Source organism: Lepisosteus oculatus, chromosome 4 (genome assembly GCF_040954835.1).
Source record: "Lepisosteus oculatus isolate fLepOcu1 chromosome 4, fLepOcu1.hap2, whole genome shotgun sequence".
NCBI classification, from domain to species: Eukaryota; Metazoa; Chordata; class Actinopteri; order Semionotiformes; family Lepisosteidae; genus Lepisosteus; species Lepisosteus oculatus.
Window position 1 is genome coordinate 48603096 of NC_090699.1, and position 19816 is coordinate 48622911.

At 38.1% G+C, this 19816-nt stretch overlaps 1 protein-coding gene across 24 annotated transcripts in view; it reads right to left on the minus strand.

Moving 5' to 3' along the window:
- cadpsa (Ca2+-dependent activator protein for secretion a) overlaps positions 1 to 19816 on the minus strand; it is a 134888-nt gene that overhangs the window by 79762 nt on the left and 35310 nt on the right. For all 24 annotated transcript variants that reach the window (XM_069189325.1, XM_069189319.1, XM_069189322.1 and 21 more), the window contains exon 4: positions 839 to 919. In XM_069189325.1, the coding sequence (XP_069045426.1) occupies positions 839 to 919 (81 nt within the window). The remainder of the gene's footprint in view (positions 1 to 838; positions 920 to 19816) is intronic.

Sequence of the window (19816 nt, forward strand, 5' to 3'; positions counted from 1 at the left end):
GAAGATCAATTTTTAACCAAATAAAACATCTCAACAGCTGAAACCAGCTTCTGTGGAGGTTTAAAAAAAGTGAAGCATTTTTTACTGGACCAGGTAACATCTCTTCAAGGTGTCAGTACCTGGAAACTTAGACTTGCCTGTGAAGGACTGGATTGAAGCTTTCTTGGGTAAAATATTCCAGTCACTTTATCACAAGGGTGTCTGTAATCCAGCATGCTTACTCTTGATCCATTCATTATTCATTATCAGAAAGCTGCGTGTTTCTGGGGAGGATCACAGCATCCCAGGGCCTATCCTGGATGTACAGTACAGGGCTCAAAGCAGGGCTATAGCTTGGATGGGATGCCAGTCCACTGCAGGGTGCACACACACACTTAAAACATACAAATTAACAGAGCATGTTGTATGAAGGTGGGAGAAAACTGGATCACCTGATCCTACAGTTCAAATTTGAACCCAGGACCCAAGACCTTTGAGAGTTATGCACCATCTCACTCTGCAAGCCTTGCATGTCTTTGAGGTCTATTTCAGTTTATAGCCTCAGCAGCTTAAGACCTTTGAAGGGGGGAGTTGTGTTGGTCCATTAAGAGTGAACAACACCAGACTTCACTTTTTCTCTTGGGGCTTAAGGTGCAGACAATTCTCAGAGACCTACTGTACAAACTCTGTTAGATTATGGACCTGGAGGCCTGGCCTTAAAGACTGAGCCAAGTCAGTTGCTCACTATTCAGACATCGCACATATCAAGGTAACTGGGATCAATCGAGATGAAAAATAAAACATTAACGAAAACAGCATGGCAATTACATTAGCATATAACGGCATCGTATTTACTCACTCTTGCAATCTGATCTGCCATCTGGAGGCGTCCATCAAGCTCCCTTCTAATTTGAGCTGCCTGCTCATCTGGGTTATCCAGCTGAAAAAATATCAAAACAAAAAGTCAACCCAGATCTTTCTAGCAATTAGAAAAAATAGCTTTGTATTTCTTTACCTTGGTGTCCTGATGTTTTTGTTAAGCAAACCATCTTTAACCCCTACTGCAAAGTTGTTTGCCACACAAATAAAGGTTCAACAGCTTTCAGCTTTCTTGAAACCCAGATTAAGTATGGGGTCTCTTTGAGATGAATGGCCCTAATGAAGTCAAAATGGTTGAAATGTGGCTCACCTTCCAATTATCCAACACAAGCTCTGATTTGGAGTACTATGTGGTGGATAGCCCTTTGGCAGAGGACAATAACAGAGAGGGCACCCTCAGTGGCCAGCAAAGAGATATTCACCAAGATTGATAAGAATAGTCCATATCTGTAAATAATTCACCTGTAATTGGAGATTTGAATGAGTGGAAAGTTGGTGTTTTCTCATGGGGTTTAATTCCAATGTAATGTGCATACAATATGTACAGTACTATATATAAGGTGTGTTTGATCCACAGCATGTTCAGTAGAGCCAGGTTAGTAGATCAAGCGTAGCAGAATTCTGATTGTAGCTGCTCTGAAAATCCTAAGTATAGAAGGGTGTTTTGTCTGATAAAAGATTTGTTTTGCTTGTTTTTTATATTTTGATTGTTCACATTGATAAAATCAGGATCCCTCATGGGACTTTTGTTTTCACCCCAGAGTCATGTACAAACAGTCACTTCCACATTAATTAAATTAGAGCAGCACAATTCATCAGTGCAACATATTGTTAGACTGGTGAAAGAATGGATTTGTAGGGGAACTTTTCACAAGGAAGGTTTGAAGATAGATCCTGTAACAACTATATGCTCTACGAAATACAGGGTTGTATTTTAATAAGGGGTGCTGCTTCTACTGAAAAGAGGGTGGACTTATTTTTACCAGATAATTCAGGCACAATGAGTTACAGCCTGTTCTCTTGTTTTGCTTCACTCAATCACACTCAACTTTACGAAGAGTAACACAGCTTCATATCAAGCATATTCCATCATTTCATATCGAGTTCATTATTGGTGCCATTAGGAATCCTAATCAAACCATGGTACAGTACCTAAACACGTGTGTTAGTGTCTTGACTCCTTGACTCATAGACTCATTCTGATTCTGAGTGATGTAGAATGCTTTTTAGGTCAATGTACCGCAGTCATCCCTGTCTCACAAGTTAATGAAAGAAAATCTGAGGTTTGCCCAACTCTGAGAAGAAGAATAAACACAGTAATTTCAAATTACTGTACAGTACACAGTGTATATTGTGCCAACCAAACAGCTAATGCATGTTCTTTTTCCATGCAAGAACAAACACTTTTGACATCTACAGCACTTAACACTTAGAGTAAAAAAATAGGTACAGTATGTGCAGAAACCTACTGTTATTCCCCAGGGACTGTCTGTACAACAAAATCGTTACTATATAAAACACCTGCCTAACCTAATAACTCATTTTACAGCTCAAGGACCTTTGGAAAGTCAAAATGGAAGCAGCATTATAATGGAAACCAGTTACTGGGTGAGTGTGGTCTCTGAAGTCCTGTTGCTGCAGGGCAATGTAATAACCTGTCCAATTAATCACATTTCATTCCTAAATGTTTTTTCCACCAAATTAATTTCAAAGCATAATGGTGAACAGGCATGAAGGTGAACAAAAAAGAAAAAGCTGGAGATATAAGTAATAAAAGAGACTCAAATTTAAATAAGCTTCTTGTTATGTATATTATATATTGAACTTCAAAACACACATCATTTCTACATAACAATTACACAATGTTATCATTTTTATATACTGAATTCTGTAGCAGGTGCAGTGAAATGTTATTGATGAAACATCCACCCATCTCTTTTCTAACCACTTCATCCCATTCAGGGTTGCAGGGGGAGCCAGTACCTATCTCAGGAAAGCAACAGGCGCAAGGCAAGGTACACCCTGATCAAGATGCTAGTCCATTGCAGGGCGCACACAGAAAAACACTATCTCCAGGACCCTATTTCCCAGAAGCCAACGCACCTATCAGTATGTCTTTGGAGAACACAAAAAAACCCAGGTCTGGATTTGAACATAGGGGCTCCAGCAATGTTAACCTCTGATCCACTGTGCTGCCTGCTTACCGTGATTCGGCATGAAAGTCACAGATTGGTTGCTTGTGTGGTTGCCTTTGGTACAAAGTTACATCTGCAGCTGTATCTGCATCTACATCTGTACAAAATTACATTTGGTACAAAGTTACAGTTCATCTGCAACACATCCTTTGCATCTTATGTGAATCGAGTGGGATTACAGTATGTTCCATTCCTCTTGTAGAGTCTGGACAGACATGTTTGCTTACAGGCATCACAGCCTTAGAAACTACACGTTTGCCCAGCTTGTCCCATAGATGTTTGATGGCTGGTCAATAGGATATGCATGACCAGGAAGCCATTGTTAAAGGAGCAGCATGAGGACGTGCACTGTCCTTCTGGAATGTTGGCACATGAGTTTGAGTCTGCAGGAAGGGCAGTATGTGAGGATGAATACAGCTCTATGCAGTCAGGTCACAATCAGTCACTTCAGCTGGAGTTCTGTAGTGAGGTGACATCGTTGGCTATGGACCCTCACACATGGACCTCTCCATCAACCCTTGCAAGGTGTCATGAAATTTCCCAGATTGTGTCCGGTCATTGAAGGACTGTGTATGACTGTATCATTCAGCCAGATTAGGAACTGCTGGCTGTGAATTCTCCTTTGCTATCTTAGTCCATCCTCCAACATACCAAAGGTGCAAAGGCTTGTTTTCAGTATGTGGTCGATCTTGGTTTGTTTCTACGGTTTTCTTTCTTCATTTTCATCAGATTTTACATTCAACAGGTTAAGTCACCTCATCAGCTGTCCCAAATCAACTCTCTCACTAATGAGGTGATGTAAAGCTTATGCAGCTTCCAATGTCAGACGAGTGAATTAATCACAACGATGCTTTAACGGAGTAGCTGGATCTGGAGTGTTAATATTAGGTTAGGCCCTAATATTAACACCGCCCTCTGGCGGTGTAGCGACACTCCAGAAATGGAGAGCCAGCATTTCTGCATTTTCACAAGGTTTTTAGAGAAATCGGTTTCAGCAGTCTGCAAACTGGTGAAATTCTCTTTATTAGAGCTCTTTACCCACAACAGGGTTTGTCTGTTCGGGTTAGCATAGACTAGGTACAATTTCATGGTGAAACAGTACTGAAACCTATTGGTTCAACCTACAGTTTAGGTGGTGAGGTGCCAGTAATCACAAGGACAAACCGACAGCTGCCGACAGGACAAGCCGGTAAAAACAGGTAAAGTTACAGATTATAAGGAGTAATGGAAAGGTGAGTAGGATACCGACAAGAACAGGGTAGGGAAGGTTAAAAATATTCACTTCCAGATTCCTGAGTAGGGAGTTTATGTGAGTAAATCCTCAACACCAGGCTATCTGGCTAGGAAGATCTGCTACAGATGCCAAATATTTATTAATATCTAGACATCCATATACTTTATTTTTCTTACAAAACATGCACTCATAGAGAAGTAGATTTCACATACAGCCAGAAAATAATATTAATGTACTTCTGTTTTGTGAGCTAACAATTAAAAGAGCTTGCCAATGAAATAGCTGGTTGACCATCTGGACTAGTAGAAGGCATTGCATGTTCATTCCCTCCCCCACCTTGAGGTCTGAGGTGGCCTCACCCTGGAAACCCTCCTGAATATCAAGGGCATGGGGGAGGTATTGTAAACCCTCAGAGCAATTGCAACAGAAGGCTAATTGAGAGGGTCATAAGCAGATTTAAAGCAACAAGGCAGCCTGTTGCTAATAATAGAGTAAATATTACAAAAAATATATAGTCTAATAGTGGATACAGAAAAAACATATATTTTGTCAAAAACACTATGGCTATGGCTTGCCTCTGCAATGCGTGTCAATAATGAGTTGAATCATATGGCTGTCTGAAACCTCTGAGAGTAATGGTAATGCTGAAAGGAAAGAGCATAAAATATAAGTCATATAAATAAGGATATAGTACCAGATTGAAATTTGCATTAGCACTAAATGAAAAACTCTGGCTACCTTTTCTCAAAACCAGGAAATGTAAGGCATTCCAAACCAGCAGAAAGTCTTAAATACCTTAACAGCTAATTAAATAAATATTTTATTGTATCATTCAGTCTAGAGGAAAACCTCCCTCTGATCTATAAAACCTTAATCATCCACTGGACTATTGTCAACATGTTCTGTCCTGATTAAAAGGAAACTGTGAGCTGCATTTTCAGTGATTTTAAAGGATTTATTATTATTCATGTTAGGGTAATGAAATTAGAATACAAGAGAATGATAAAAGACACAAAGCAAACAAATTAGCATATATTCTTAGTTCTCTTCTAGTCCTGCTTACTCATACGCACCTGGAACCTCTCCAAAAAGGCTTACTACTGACATTGAAAATTCATGATTCCAGCCTCCCTGCATTTCTTGATATCTGCATGCAGATAAATATCATGATATTACAACCATTTATTCCCACACATTCACAAAAGAGCAACTTCTACAGAACTTTTTCTTAATAACTTTTAACACGGCTGTTAACCACTATTTCTTCATACACCAAATCTTCAGTCTTCAGAAACACAGCTCTCAAAGGCGCTATCAGAACAAAACAGACCAAGATCACTCCAGCTGTCAGGTTGAAGAACCTCATGGATCTTGTTATGCATAAAAGCTAAATTACTTAGTTGAACTAATTAATTACTTACATGAAGTCATTTAACGTCCTGAAGTTGCTAATCATTTAATTACACCACTAAACCTAGTAGGGAAAATGGGCACCCCGTGTTGCATGCTGTATTTCAATGATCTGCAAAGTAATATTGCTCATTAGTATCTTTTTCCTGCAGCCTTCTTTGAAAAAAATGCTAGGTCTCAAAGATAGCCCATCTATCATTTGGTACAAAAACATCCTAAATTTTGTATGAGTGACTATAAAAAAGATGGATGCTTGTGTTTAGAACAGCTTCTTAACCTGCTGTTTTATAATTTAAGAAGCAAAGGTCCTCATGCAAACTAATGTTCTCAAACTCAGACTATATTCCTGGAGGGCCCAGTGTTATTTTTATTTTCAGTTACATAAAATAGGCCTAATTATGAAATTAACTTCATAATGGAATACTTGTTACCTGGATCTCAGGTGTTTCATAGGAAACTGTTTCGTTCATGAAGTGAATATGGTGAGTAATCAACTGTTAAAAACATTAAGAAAAATCCTATTTGTGTTTAAGAAAATAATCTAATAATTTAATTGATTGCCTAAGTTGGAACAAATGCCAGAAGACACTAGGTTCTCTAGGAACTGATCACAGTTTCCTATTATAAACTGATCTTAAGGATCCCCAGGTTCCAAAATGTACTGTAGATATGGGCCTAGACTGAATCTGTGTGTAAACCACAAATTTGACACCTGGTGTATGAAGGTGGCCTGTCAGTTCATGAAGCATCCTTCTTGTCCCCATTGGAAAATCAACATCAGAAATAATAATAATAATAATAATAATAATAATAATAATAATAATAATAATAATAATAATTGCTTACACTTATATAGCGCTTTTCTGGACACTTCACTCAAAGCGCTTTACAGATAATGGGGACTCCCCTCCACCACCACCACCAATGTGCAGCATCCACCTGGATGATGCAGCGGCAGCCATAGTGCGCCAGAACGCTCACCACACACCAGAAATGAAAGGTTAGCTATTTTTAGTGAGGAGCACATCTTAGTTTTATTTACTTATGAATATCTTCAACAACATTGTGGTCACTACTTGGTGCCAAAATAGAGAGAATTTGCATTGATACAGAAACCATTTCTCGTGGATACTGAAGTTTAAAACAAAAATCTGGGAAGAGGTCAAAACCCTAATCTCACCCACTAAGGGCAACACTGTATCATAATGTTGACACAGAAAACCCCACCTCTCTTAGCTATCTACCAAGAAGCACAACAGAAAAGAAAAAACCTTTACTGTGTTCTTTTTTAAAAGGATATTTAGAAGAACATGTGATGGGCCAAGAATACATGATCAATTGCAGCAGTAACACATGTGCCAATTAGGTCATTTAGTTCTGTTTTTCCTGTCTCCAATTAAACAACACAACCTAAGGTTCACTATTAAATGTCTCAAGTACCTAGCAATACTGCAGAGTGCTGTGATTTGTCACAAATGAGTCATGTACATGTCACATCACATTCAGCACTGAGCATTTCTGAAAGGGTGTGACCTGGAAGTTCACCATGAATTCACTTGAAAATATTTGGATAGAACTTGCCTGCTTTTGTTTCCAAATGAACTATCAACAATAATGTGACAGTCCTCTGTTGTGTGTTCTTTGTGTGAGACTATTTTTTTCTTATTGTATTCCAAAGACCAGCTGCTGACATTCATCCCTGGGTTTCATCAGTGTGTTTAATACTTTATAGATTCTTGTGTGCAAAGAATAAGGTTTTCTTTTTTGGTGCAGTGGATGGATGTCATGTATCATTGATTTAAAAAAGATTAAATACATTCAAAATAGAGTTGTTTTACTTTAGCTTTTTAATGTTTCTCTTTGCAGCAAAAGTGACATGTTCTCTCCCTGAACAATTAAAAGCTTCAGCCCACTTACTCTTGCAAAATATAAATCCAGAAATTGATGGCAAGGTTTTTATGCATTTGGAAAACTTCCAGTGGTTTCTGCAATTAGCAGATGAGTTGAAGATTTTATTTAATATTGGCCACTGAGTGCCATCTCTACTCCTCAGTTACTGTATATTTAAAAAAAAATTGTCAGCTGGGAGAAGAATTTGTGAAACATTTGTGATGCAAATTCCTTCAGAGAAACTAAGGAAATAGGGACTAATGAATGACCTAACCAAACCAAGAACAAACTAATCCACTTATAAGGCCCCACTGTGTTTATTATGCAGCCATGACAATTTTTCTGGGAAGGGGTGCACCTTGGGCTGAGTCCCATACTGTAGGGTTAGGAGTCCCATATGCTTTGGAGGGGGGTGCACGCAGTCCTCATCCCTCCCCTGATACCAGGACTGCACATTTAAAATAAATTGATAAAACAATTGGTTCAAAAGGTACAGTATATAAAAAAATTATAGGTGATTCTCAACCTATAAAAGTAAGAAATTATAAACAAATTAAATTTTAGTTTAGTTTGCATCAAAGTGACTTTAAAAGCGCTTTGTGTCAATTTTTTATATTTTTTTAGTCACATGACACTTTAAACACAAAATAAAATAAGATGGAATGTTAAAATCATTCTACAAAGAGATGTAAAATGATGGATCAGTTATCCATGTTCGAATAGGCAGAAGACATGCCTCCTGTTAATGACACATTAACACCTTCATTAAATTAGTGATGCCTGGCTAATTTTAAAATTAACACATAAGACAAGATTATAAACACCATGCAAAGCATTAATAACTATTGAAAATATTTAAATGCCTGATTATCAAGCTCAAAGTCAGAACAAAGTCATATTTGAGCTGGAATGTGAGTTTGAAGCCATTCTTCGTGCAGGGTTCCACCACTACCACTAGACTGTAGGTTAGCATAACAGTTGAGACATAGGCAAAATAATTGTGAAGTCATTGTGATTATGATGCAAAGTACATTAGTGTCTTGCATTTTCTTTTTAAGAGAGCCACCATAGTGAGGCTTTTTCTCAGAGCAATCCTGAGGAACAGACTATAACAGACTGAACATGTATGTGCCTGGCAGATAGCTGATGTCTGTACCGACATCTTCAACATGTCCTTGGCCCAGGCCACTGTACCTAGCTGCTTCAAGACAACCACCATTGTGCCAGTACCGAAAAAATCAGCCCCCACATGCCTAAACGACTACCGCCCTATTGCACTCACCCCCATCATAATGAAGTGCTTTGAAAAACTACTTATTCCGCACATTAAAGCCAGCATTCCAGAAACACTGGATCCTCTCCAGTTTGCCTATCGCACAAACCGCTCGACAGAGGATGCAATCTCTATAGCTTTACACACCACACTAACCCACCTGGATAAAAGGAACACCTATACAAGAATGCTGTTCATTGACTTTAGCTCAGCATTTAACACCATCATACCCATAAAACTTTCTACCAAACTCAGGGCTCTAGGTTTAGATACAACCCTCTGCAGCTGGATCCAAGACTTCCTCACCAGCAGACCCTAGACTGTCAGGATTGGCAACCTCACCTCCAACACACTCACCCTTAACACCGCCCCTCAAGGCTGTGTGCTCAGTCCACTGCTTTACTCCCTGTTCACCCACAACTGTACTGCTAAGTTCAGCACAAACACCATCACCAAGTATGCTGACGATACCACAGTCGTGGGCCTGATCACTGACAACGATGAGACTGCCTACAGGGAGGAGATAAAACAACTCGCAGACTGGTGCCGAACCAACAACCTATGTCTCAACATCAGCAAAACCAAAGAGCTGATTGTTGACTTCAGAAGACAAGGAAAAGTTCACTCCCCCATCTACATAGAAGGGTCTGCGGTGGAGATGGTGAATAACTTCAAATTCCTAGGCGTTCACATCTCTAAGGACCTTACATGGACACTGAACACCTCCAGTCTCATCAAGAAGGCACAACAGTGGCTGTACTTCCTGAGAAGGCTGAAGAAAATACACCTACACCCACTGATCCTCACCAACTTCTACAGATGTACGGTGGAGAGCATACTGACCAGCTGCATCACAGTCTGGTACGGCAACTGCACCGCATAAGGTACTACAGCGGGTGGTCAAAACTGCCCAACACATCATCGGCAGTGCCTTACCATCCATCCAGGAAATATACAACACCAGGAGTCTGAAAAAAGCCACCAAAATTATGTCTGACCCCACTCACCCCAGTCATAACTTGTTTATTCCCCTACCATCTGGCAGAAGGTTCCGGTCACTCCAGTCGCACACAACTAGACTCCAAAATAGCTTCTTCCCCAGAGCTGTCAAGTTGGTGACGCCCCCACTCCCTTCCACCTTATTATGATCTCTCCTAACATCCTCCTGTACCCACAACCACTGTACTCCTACACCACCACACACACATATAAGCCAAAATTGTACTGTCCCCTCGATAGCCCAGTAAAATTGTAACAGGCATAATAATATTTAATATTAACTAACCATACTACTTTTAACCACACTATTTTTTTGCACTGTTCCAAGAATTACCTTGCACTGTTTTTGTCATGTTAAATTTTCAGTTTTCGATTACTTGATTATATGTTATTTATGTTATGTTACTATTATTGCTATTGTGTAACTGTCTATTGTCTTATCTTCTGTCCTATTTATATACTGCACCTGAGTGACTAATGAGAAACACTTTTCATTATACTATGCACCTGTGTAAGTTTAATGACAATAAAGTTGAATTGAATTTAATAAATAGGGGTCACCAACATTGGGCCAGATTTTCATTACATCTGTACTTGGAAAAAGGCAGCACGCAAAGTGTCCTAGCAATGGAAAAAGTGTCTCATGCAAAGACAGTGATTTGTATCAAATGTAGCACGGTGTGCAAAGTAAGTCTATGTACTACAGCAATTGGACTTTCAAAATTAGGGAAGGAAGTGATTTCCAGTACTAAAGTGCCTTCTTCATCCTACAGCAATGCTGCTGTGCAGGCACTGTCACTCAGAAACTTCAAGGGTAAATAATTTAAATACATCTGAAAGGATTATTTTTGCTCACATGTGTTTTAGAGAGGCAAATGTGAAAAAACACATATACAGTTGGTCACATAATATTTGTATGCAAATTTAAACAGATAAGTCATATAATTTGTGCACAAAAAAGAGGGCCTCCACCAACCAAGATGGCAGCCTAACCCATGTTTTCAAACCTCCTTTTAAAAAAAGCACTTTTTGAGAACGTCTGTACCGACTAAAACTTGCTTTAGATTTGACCTTGACAAATATTTTTATATCCTTCCCCCCAGCTTATCAACAGCCCCAGATCCTTAATTGTTTAGCTAATTAACTCCAAAATACAAGGGAGATAGGATTATACCATTACTAACATGATGCAATTGTCAAAATAGGATTTCTATACAGACCAAAAAACCCAGCACCATTTCATTTGCTATGTTGCCCTTCCTGCGTAAAGCTAAGATGAAATGAAACTTGTCAGGATTCATCCACAACCAAGCTTGCTTCACATTTACTGCAGACCTCACAAGTTTCTGCAAAAATAATGTTACTCCCAAATTGTTAATTGGACTAAATTTGGCCCAATTATTATAGCTCTGAGCTCTGAGCCAACGCTTAACACCCGCACAAAGTAATGATTCCAAAATAATATTGCAGTGCCAATAACAGTGTATCTTAATTATTACAGTCTACAACATCTGCCCTTGCTTTGGGACTAACAATCAAAGTCTGTCCCAGTGACTTTTAAATTATTGTGTGAGGACTAAAGTGCTTTGCGAAACACCACCCATAATTCAAAGTGATCCTGTCCAAGATCTTCCAACCAAAAAAGAAACAGCACTGTGAGGGAGTTTCCACCTTTTAGAGGTAAGGATGCCACCTTCTTGAACTTTTCTTAGCTTAATAGTAATATACCAGGTAATATGAGCACTGAAGGATATAGACCCTAGAACTGAAGAAAGGGACAGCAGTCCTATAGTTGTGGGGATGAGTAGCCCTTTTTGAGATACAGTATTCTCTATTTTGTATACTGATGTTCAATTTGGGATTGGAAGTAAGATTCCAATTATTTAGTGTCTGTTTAATGAGGTGTGTAATTGGTTCTTTTCTTCATGGAATACCTGCCTCAATTGCAGAATTTAGATTTGTTTATTGGTTCCATGCAAGGATAGGCCCAGGTACTGTATGTGCCATTTTGTGAAAAATATAAATAAATACAGTCTATCTGTCTTTTTAAGTTTTTGTCAATTTCTTTACTCTACTACTGTACCTTACTGTGATGAATGTAATATCCCTACATATGTTACTGCTCAGTGTTTCCTTACAGAAGGGGTGTGTGATTGTTAACATAGAATGTGCTTGCAAGTTCTTGATGTAGGGTAGCTACAGTATTTAAATATTTGCTACATCTGTTCAGTTTGTTTACACCCTTCCATTGTAACAATATAAAAGTCTCATCAAAGCTATATGGACACCCACAATGTATGCAACCAAAAGTTTTCCAATCTGTTTTCTTCAGATCAGACTTTGTAAACATTGTAACTGATGAACTATTTTGGTCACTGTAGTAAAAAAGATCAGTCCAAATGGGACCAACCAAATATATTCTCAAATATGCCAATTAAGAATTACAATTAACAATTTTCTCTGTAGTTTCTTATTACACAAATAAATACTCGAGAGAATTTGAGTATTTTTAACCTGGGGATTGTAATGAGAAAATGCTTCTCTAAAGCATGCTGTGCAATTTTTAAAAGCATTTCACATGGAAATGTCAATGAGCTTGGAGCCAGCGCTTAACACCCACAAAAAGTACTATTCCAAAATCATATTGCAGTGCAAATAACACTTTTATCTTAATTATTACAATCTAAGACATCTGCCCAAGCTTTAGGACTATCAATCAAAGTCTGTCCCCATGATTTTTAAATTATTGTGTGAGGACTAAAGAGAGCTACTGCTTGCAATCCAGTACAGAATAATTCAAAAATAAAACTTTATCAAAAAAAAAATAAAACAAATATTTTTATATTTTTGCAAAATACAGGATCAGTAAAATAGAGATAGGGAAACAAAAGCATGTAAATAATTTAAAATAAGCAAAAAAAACTGAGTGGTAAGTAAAGTCTGAGGCACATGAGGTCTTTATTCTCTGGCACATAAAGAGTAATAAATCAGTGTTGCAGTTCTTATTAACAATAACACAACTAAATAATCTAGACAACACACAACTATACACAAAACAATGCATTACAGAGGCCTAAATTCTACAGACCCACAAAATACTAGTCCTGGAAATACCCTGTATCCTAAATGAAAGAATACAATCCAAGTGTAAATCTCTCTTCGTACAACATGGATGCCCCAAAATAAATGGGAATATATCTCCTTACTCTAAAAAATCACCATCTACAAGAAGTCTTTAGCCTGAAGATTCCGCAATAGAGGAAATCAAAATTTCCTAAAATATACGGTATAAGCCAGCAATCTCTTTATAATGAGGTTCAAGTTACCTACTGTACTGTATCTAGAAACTGTATCCAGATTGAACAAGATTATGGCTCAAGCTTTGAGCAAGAGAATGGTGATAGTGTTTCTTTTTTTCCTCTTTGTCTTACTGTTTCTCTGTTTTCCTACTTTTCTCTCTTTTCCTTGTCTTTTTATCTTGTGTTTCTGTCCTAAAAAAAATACTAATCAAGATTTTAATTACAGAAAACCAGAAAATTCCCTTTGATCATTTGTAAGATCACGTCCCACATACAGTACAGTATATCTGGTATACTGTATGACAAAATTTCAACTTTAGGACAAAATATATTTTGTATGGAGTTCAAATTTAATATATAACAATACTTAATCAATATACAACTTAATACAATAATACTAATGCTTTCTCTGTAAGTATTACTTTCATACATAAAGTCTGATCCCTGTAAATAGTTTCTTTGATGCTATCACGTATATCTGAAGAGACGAACCGTGAAATGGCAGGAGAGCGAAAAAGACCCTATGCGTAGCGGCAAAACGGGGGTTAGCCAAGGCTCAGCTGTTCAGGAAATGCCGTATGCTATGCCCTCAGGTAGCAGACGTAGGATGACCTGGTGCTGAGCGGGTTTCAGGACACCTCAATGCTGAGCGAGGAGTAGAGCAAAAGCACGAATAGGCTACACAAGACAGACCAGAAAGACATGAATAATCACAGGGAACTAGGAACAGGAGAGAAATAGAGCGCCCTCTAGGTGTACTGGGCGTCACAGATGCCTTGTATGTAGATCGATGAGATCTAATGTTAACAGATTACGTGACTAAAAACAGCATTTGTCAAACCTTGTAAAAATACAGTGTGGGTAACATGCGGGGCTTTTTCTAATATTATCCTTTTAGCTTCAGGCTAGGAATAGTCATGTATTTGATGGGAAACCACAGGCTGTACTACTCTTGGGTAGCACATTGTTAGTGTTTGCTTTATTAAAAAATCAACATTAGAATGAAAAACCTTTCTCTACAATATAGCCACAGATATAATGCCCATGTGAATAAGCACCCTTTGTGTTTTACATTTAGTTTGGAGATCATTGAAAAGTTAATAAATAGGTAACAGTTAGTAGATACATATTAAAGTGAAAATTTCTTACTGATGGCTTACATCTGAGTATCAGAAGAAGTGCTCTGCATTTCCTGACAGCTGTTAGCCTATATTCAGGCACAGAGTAATAAAATACTGAAAAATTCAACAGTGTTCTCATATTAATAATTAATATTAAATTCAGCACATGCAAGCAATTTGTAGTAGCTGACACAATGAAGGAGCTGAAGGCTAGGAACCCAAATACGGGACCTCTGTATTGATTTATTCCTTGACAGTAACCACCCTAAGATGTTTGCATGTAAATTAAGACGCAACAGTGCCTCAGTACATCCCTATGGGATTGAAACAAAGAAATTTGAGGAAAAAATTACTTTCTATTTTATGTTATTCTTTGGAAAATGTTTAAATATTTAAGGCCTTTCATCTTGCAAATGTGCCATCATATTGTCTACAACATATAAATAAAAAATGACAATTAGTAAAATAAATGATGCAATTTCCCCCTGCAGGATAAGAAAATGGGCAGCTGAAGTACCATAATTTTACTGTATACAAAATTACTAGTCCTGCTTTTTTACTTTTACTTTAATAATCTAAGAAATCTCTTTTCTTATGTCAAAATGGCTGTTTCCATTACATATATTATAGTCATTTCTGCCTCCAATGCAAATTGCTCTTAGTTTAGTAGATATGCTATATTGATTCCACCTACCATACCAGAAAGCCCCCTAAATATCAAATGAACTCGGCTCACAGCAAAGAAACTGTCTAAAACGAAGCATGCTGAGCTATTTAAGGCGGCACTGGGGAATTGGAAGGCTTTGTCAAGCTGATGGTTCTTTCGTTAATAATTGAAATCCTATTTCATAGTTCACAGATTCACAGGCTGCAGCTAGATAGCAAAAAAAGAGAGAAAAAAGACATTTGCAAGCCTTAGGTATTTCTATGTAGGAATGGACAATTCAGGCAGCATGTTTTAAAATCAGAGATTAAAACTCACAAATCAGAGCAGGGAACAAAACTCTCTGCAGGAGAGGCCATCGTAGACACGTGGCCACAGGAAGGACAGAGAAAGCAATAGAAAGGGTTTAGAGATGCACTGTGAGGTGGAACACAACAGCTTCTCCTTCCATTTCCTTCAGCCTAGTAGCAGCAAGCATTCTCATGGGATACAAATAGCAGTACAGTATAACTGATGAATGTCCTTTCTCACCATGAAAACTACCTATAACATATTTTTTACATGTTGATCACACAGTATTTTTTCACTTAGCTATGTGAGAAGATGACAATGCATTATTATTAATGTTTTTGTTGACACCTTTATCAAAACTGGCTTAGGGAAGTCTAGAAAATATCAAATTACACAGAAAGTGAGTACAAAAAGGCAAACATTGAATTACTGTTTTACAAAGAAAAACATGTAAAATATAAATGAACAGAAAGACATTGAGGCAGGCATGTGTTAGTGTGACACCTGAACAGTGCAGAGACAAAAGAATGTCCATTAAATGGTTAACATTGTGCAGGTAAGGAATTAATGATTACAGTAAAGAAGGCATGCCACTGAGCACACTGCAGTATCATGTGGTGGTAAAATTTAATAGAAGTGTTAGTTTAATCTACTTAGACAACGGAAAGATGTCAATGAGTGAGCACAGTGGAGACAAGGATGAGGATGAACAGGCACTACCGGTGATGAAAGAGGAGGTATTGGGATATACTGTACTGGCGTAAGACTGGGGCAGGGTGGTTCAGAAAGAAATAGGCAAGAACAACTGTTTTAAAATAGGAACATGCAGCTATGGGGAGTCAATTGAGGGGCTGAAGTAATGGAATGGAAAGAGGGAAATGAAGTAGAGAAGAGCAGGTAAGAGGCAGAATCCTGAATAAGCTGGAAAAGGAAAAAAAGTGTTGGGAGGGGGTTACCATATTCCAGGAAGAAGAGCACCAGGACCTGAACTAGAAGTTGTAGAGAGCAGTTAGTGAGAAAGGGGAGGGTTGTGTGGATATTGCTGAGGAAGAAGCAGCATGAGAGGTACAAATTCGATATGTAATGGGAATAGGAGAGTGAAGAGCCAAGAATAACAAAAAGATTATGGGAAGAGGAGGAGGAGAGGGTAATGGCGCCAAAAGGAATAGAGAAGGAGCAGTCAATAGAAGAGGAAGAGATGAATGGAGGTCAGACCTAGAGAGATTCACTTTGGGATAATGGCATCCAGGGTAAAATAGCTGATAGGCATTAACATGAGAGGAGACGAGGGTATAAGGAAATTAGCTGCATAGAATTATAGAATTAGCTGCATAGAAGCTTGTTATGAAATGCCATGAGAGGAGAACAGAGGTCCAAGATGTGGGTATAGAGAAAAAACATCAAGGGATCCAGCACAGAGCCCTTGGGGGGCAGCAGTAGAGAGTGAGGTGCAGAGAGTTAGCTTTGCCAGGAGAACTGATAAATCAAAGTGATAAGGAAGGAAGGAGGGGAATCAGGCTTCAGCAGTGACAATGAATTCAAAGGTCAGCAGGTTTTGGCAAAAGGACAGTATGACCCACAGTGTAACGTGATGCAATGAGAAAGAAGCTGCATGACCTGATTAAAAGGCAATGATAACTGAGAGAAAATCAGGTTGGTGTGGTGGTATGTATCCTATTCAAGGGTTTTAGAGAGGAAGTAGAAACGAGAGATATAGCTCTCAAGAGAAGGGGTTCGAGGAGGGATTTTTTATAATAAAGAGGGAAAGGGAAAACAGAGAGGGAAAACAGCCAGAGAGAAGAATGGCATTGAGGAAGATGATATAAGGAAAGGGATCTGGGGCAGCAGCCTGGAAAAGGTGTGTGGATAGAGGGTCCTGAATGCAGGTGTTTGGTTCATAGGCCCAGGGCAAAGATGAGATGTCTACTCTAGAGAGAGGGGGGTTTGAAGGTTGAGACAAAGGGTAGGAAAGAGAAGTCCCAGGAGGGTAGGGGGTGAAATCAGTGAATAACTTGTGGATGACAGCTATTGTGCGCAAGAAGAAGGAAGGAAAATCATCTGAGCGAGAGGCAAGAGGAGGGTTTAAAAAGTAAAGAAGAGATCCCAAAGAGGTGTTAGAAGATTGGACACTATTTATGAGGTATTTTACAAAAGAAATCTGATTGATGAATGTCATTCAGAAACACACAGGTTTTGAACCCATAAGCTTCTTGTTACAAAACCAAAGGTATGTCCACTTCACCACCATATAGGCTCTTTAACCTCTAAGAGACACTACAAGGCCTGGGAAATCAGCTAGATTTACAGTATATTTCTTGGAGCTTTTCTTCAATACTGTGTTTAAAACTTTTAACACACAGTAATGATAGTATTCTTCCTTTCATAGGACAGGGAAAATACGAGAGCTTAAAATCACTTAATTGGTAAAGCATTCTGTTACATTTGAACACCAATCAAAACTTCTTACTAATTTTTTTATACAAATTGGTAGAACCAGAAATAAAAATTCCCATTATGATAAAAGCAACAGTACTTGCAGAGGATATCTTTACCTTTTACATTGTTACCTGTACATACAGCAACTGCTGTTATGTTTGGGATTTAACATTCTTTCACATGATAGCTTTTTTTTCAAGACACAATTGAAAACACTGGAATTAATTTCCTTATTATCATTTTTTATCCATATCCAAGTTTGCTGTTGTAGAACATTTTTAGTTCATCTTGTCGCCTGGGTTCAAATTGTTCTAATTAGTGGCTTGTAGTGATAACTGTAAACAGCCTACAGTATAATCATTATTGTATGGGAAGCACTGGGTAACTTGACAGCTGTGTTTCTGGACTGGTACATTGTAAGCGGGAGTCAGCCTACTGATCATAAGAATATAAGAAAGGGGACAGTACTGCTTTGGCAAATGAAGTATATCTGTTTCTACCAGCTGCAAGAGATTGTTTAATGGAAATGTACTGTAATTGAACTGAGGGTGAATTATGGGATTTATATTACTATACTGTATCCTTACAGCAATATATCTATTTGGTTTATTCCACTCAATGAGTTACACGAATAGGACCAAATCAATTAATACATTGAAGTACTGTAATTCAAGAAACCAAACCCCAATGCAACATGAAATGACTTTGCCTTTGAATTTGAAAGCATGTCTCAGTGTGTTATTATGGGATTACACACATGTAGTACGAACATGAGAATGAGTGTTACATCTGAGGTTTAAAAAAAACAACAACATTTTTGTTGAAAAATATAGTCCCATCACAGAATCTTAGCAGCAATATCTATTCCAGAATAAATCCAGTTCATATCTCACAGCTGTGTCAGTGAAGCTGGAATTCACATTAAGTTGTCAATAACCTGACACACAAAAAACCTCTCAATCTGACCTCCGTTCCCATCTGTGTCCTTGTCTCTCACTACAGAGCTGAAGGATTCAATGGACTGACTGCCCCTCTCCCAGGATCCATTTTAATGTTGACCCAATGTAGTTCAACAGAAGCAGGTACAGCATTCATGTTCTTTCTGTATCCTAGTAGGCTGCAAATTAAATCCCAAAAGTAGTATCTTAACCTACATTTTTGCTATTTTTTTCTTTTAGTTTCTGTCTTGTTAATCTTATGTGTAAAGAACAATAAAAATAAATAACAAAATATAGATATAAAATTACAATTATTGTGCTTTCCTTAAGCTATTTACAGTACCACTTTGTCAATCCCTAACTAATCAGATCAAAAAAGTGATTTTGGACTAAATTGAATGAGTAAATATATTATCAATACTGAAGCAAAATGAAACTGTAAAACATCATTAGCTCAATGAATGCTTTTTACAGAGAAAATCTTTTACTTTCTCGCATACAGAAACCGATATCATATTTGGGAAATTACATTATTTCACATGATAGCTTTTTTTCAAGACACAATTGAAAACACTGAATTATTGGTGGTGACCTGTAGTCAATACATGGGATGTTTGTTTTTAAATAACAAGATGTTGGGCTCTAGTCATGTGATATCATAAATATACTGTTGTATTATCATTTGGTACTTGAGTTGAGTTAAAACTGCCAAAACAAGCTGATTAAAAATGAAAACATTATTTCAATTAACAGAAGAATAGCAAAAGATACGACCATGCCCCACTTCAATAATAAAGAGTATACAGTAGTTGCTATCAGCATGATTAAGGGATGCCTGTCTGAGACAGAAACTGCCTAGGGAACAAGATGTCAATACACAGATTAGCCCCGAAAAGCCAAGAAACAGGCCCTGAGAGGCACGGGCCACATCTTGGAAAGAAAAGGATCATCATATCGGAACAGGACCAGCATGTCTATCTGTATAATGATTTTCAGACTGCAGCCTTAAGCACATGAGATTCCACCAAGCAACAGCCTGCATATTAGCAAAATGACTTTCCCATTCAGCCCATTCAGTTTCTCAAGGGATGAACATTCACTACTAAGGAATTAAATTGCTACCCTCTGTAGGGGCAGAAGATCTGCTGTAGTGGCAGAGAGAGAGGTGGGGTATTTTACTCACCAAAAAATACTGTTTTGACCTTGAT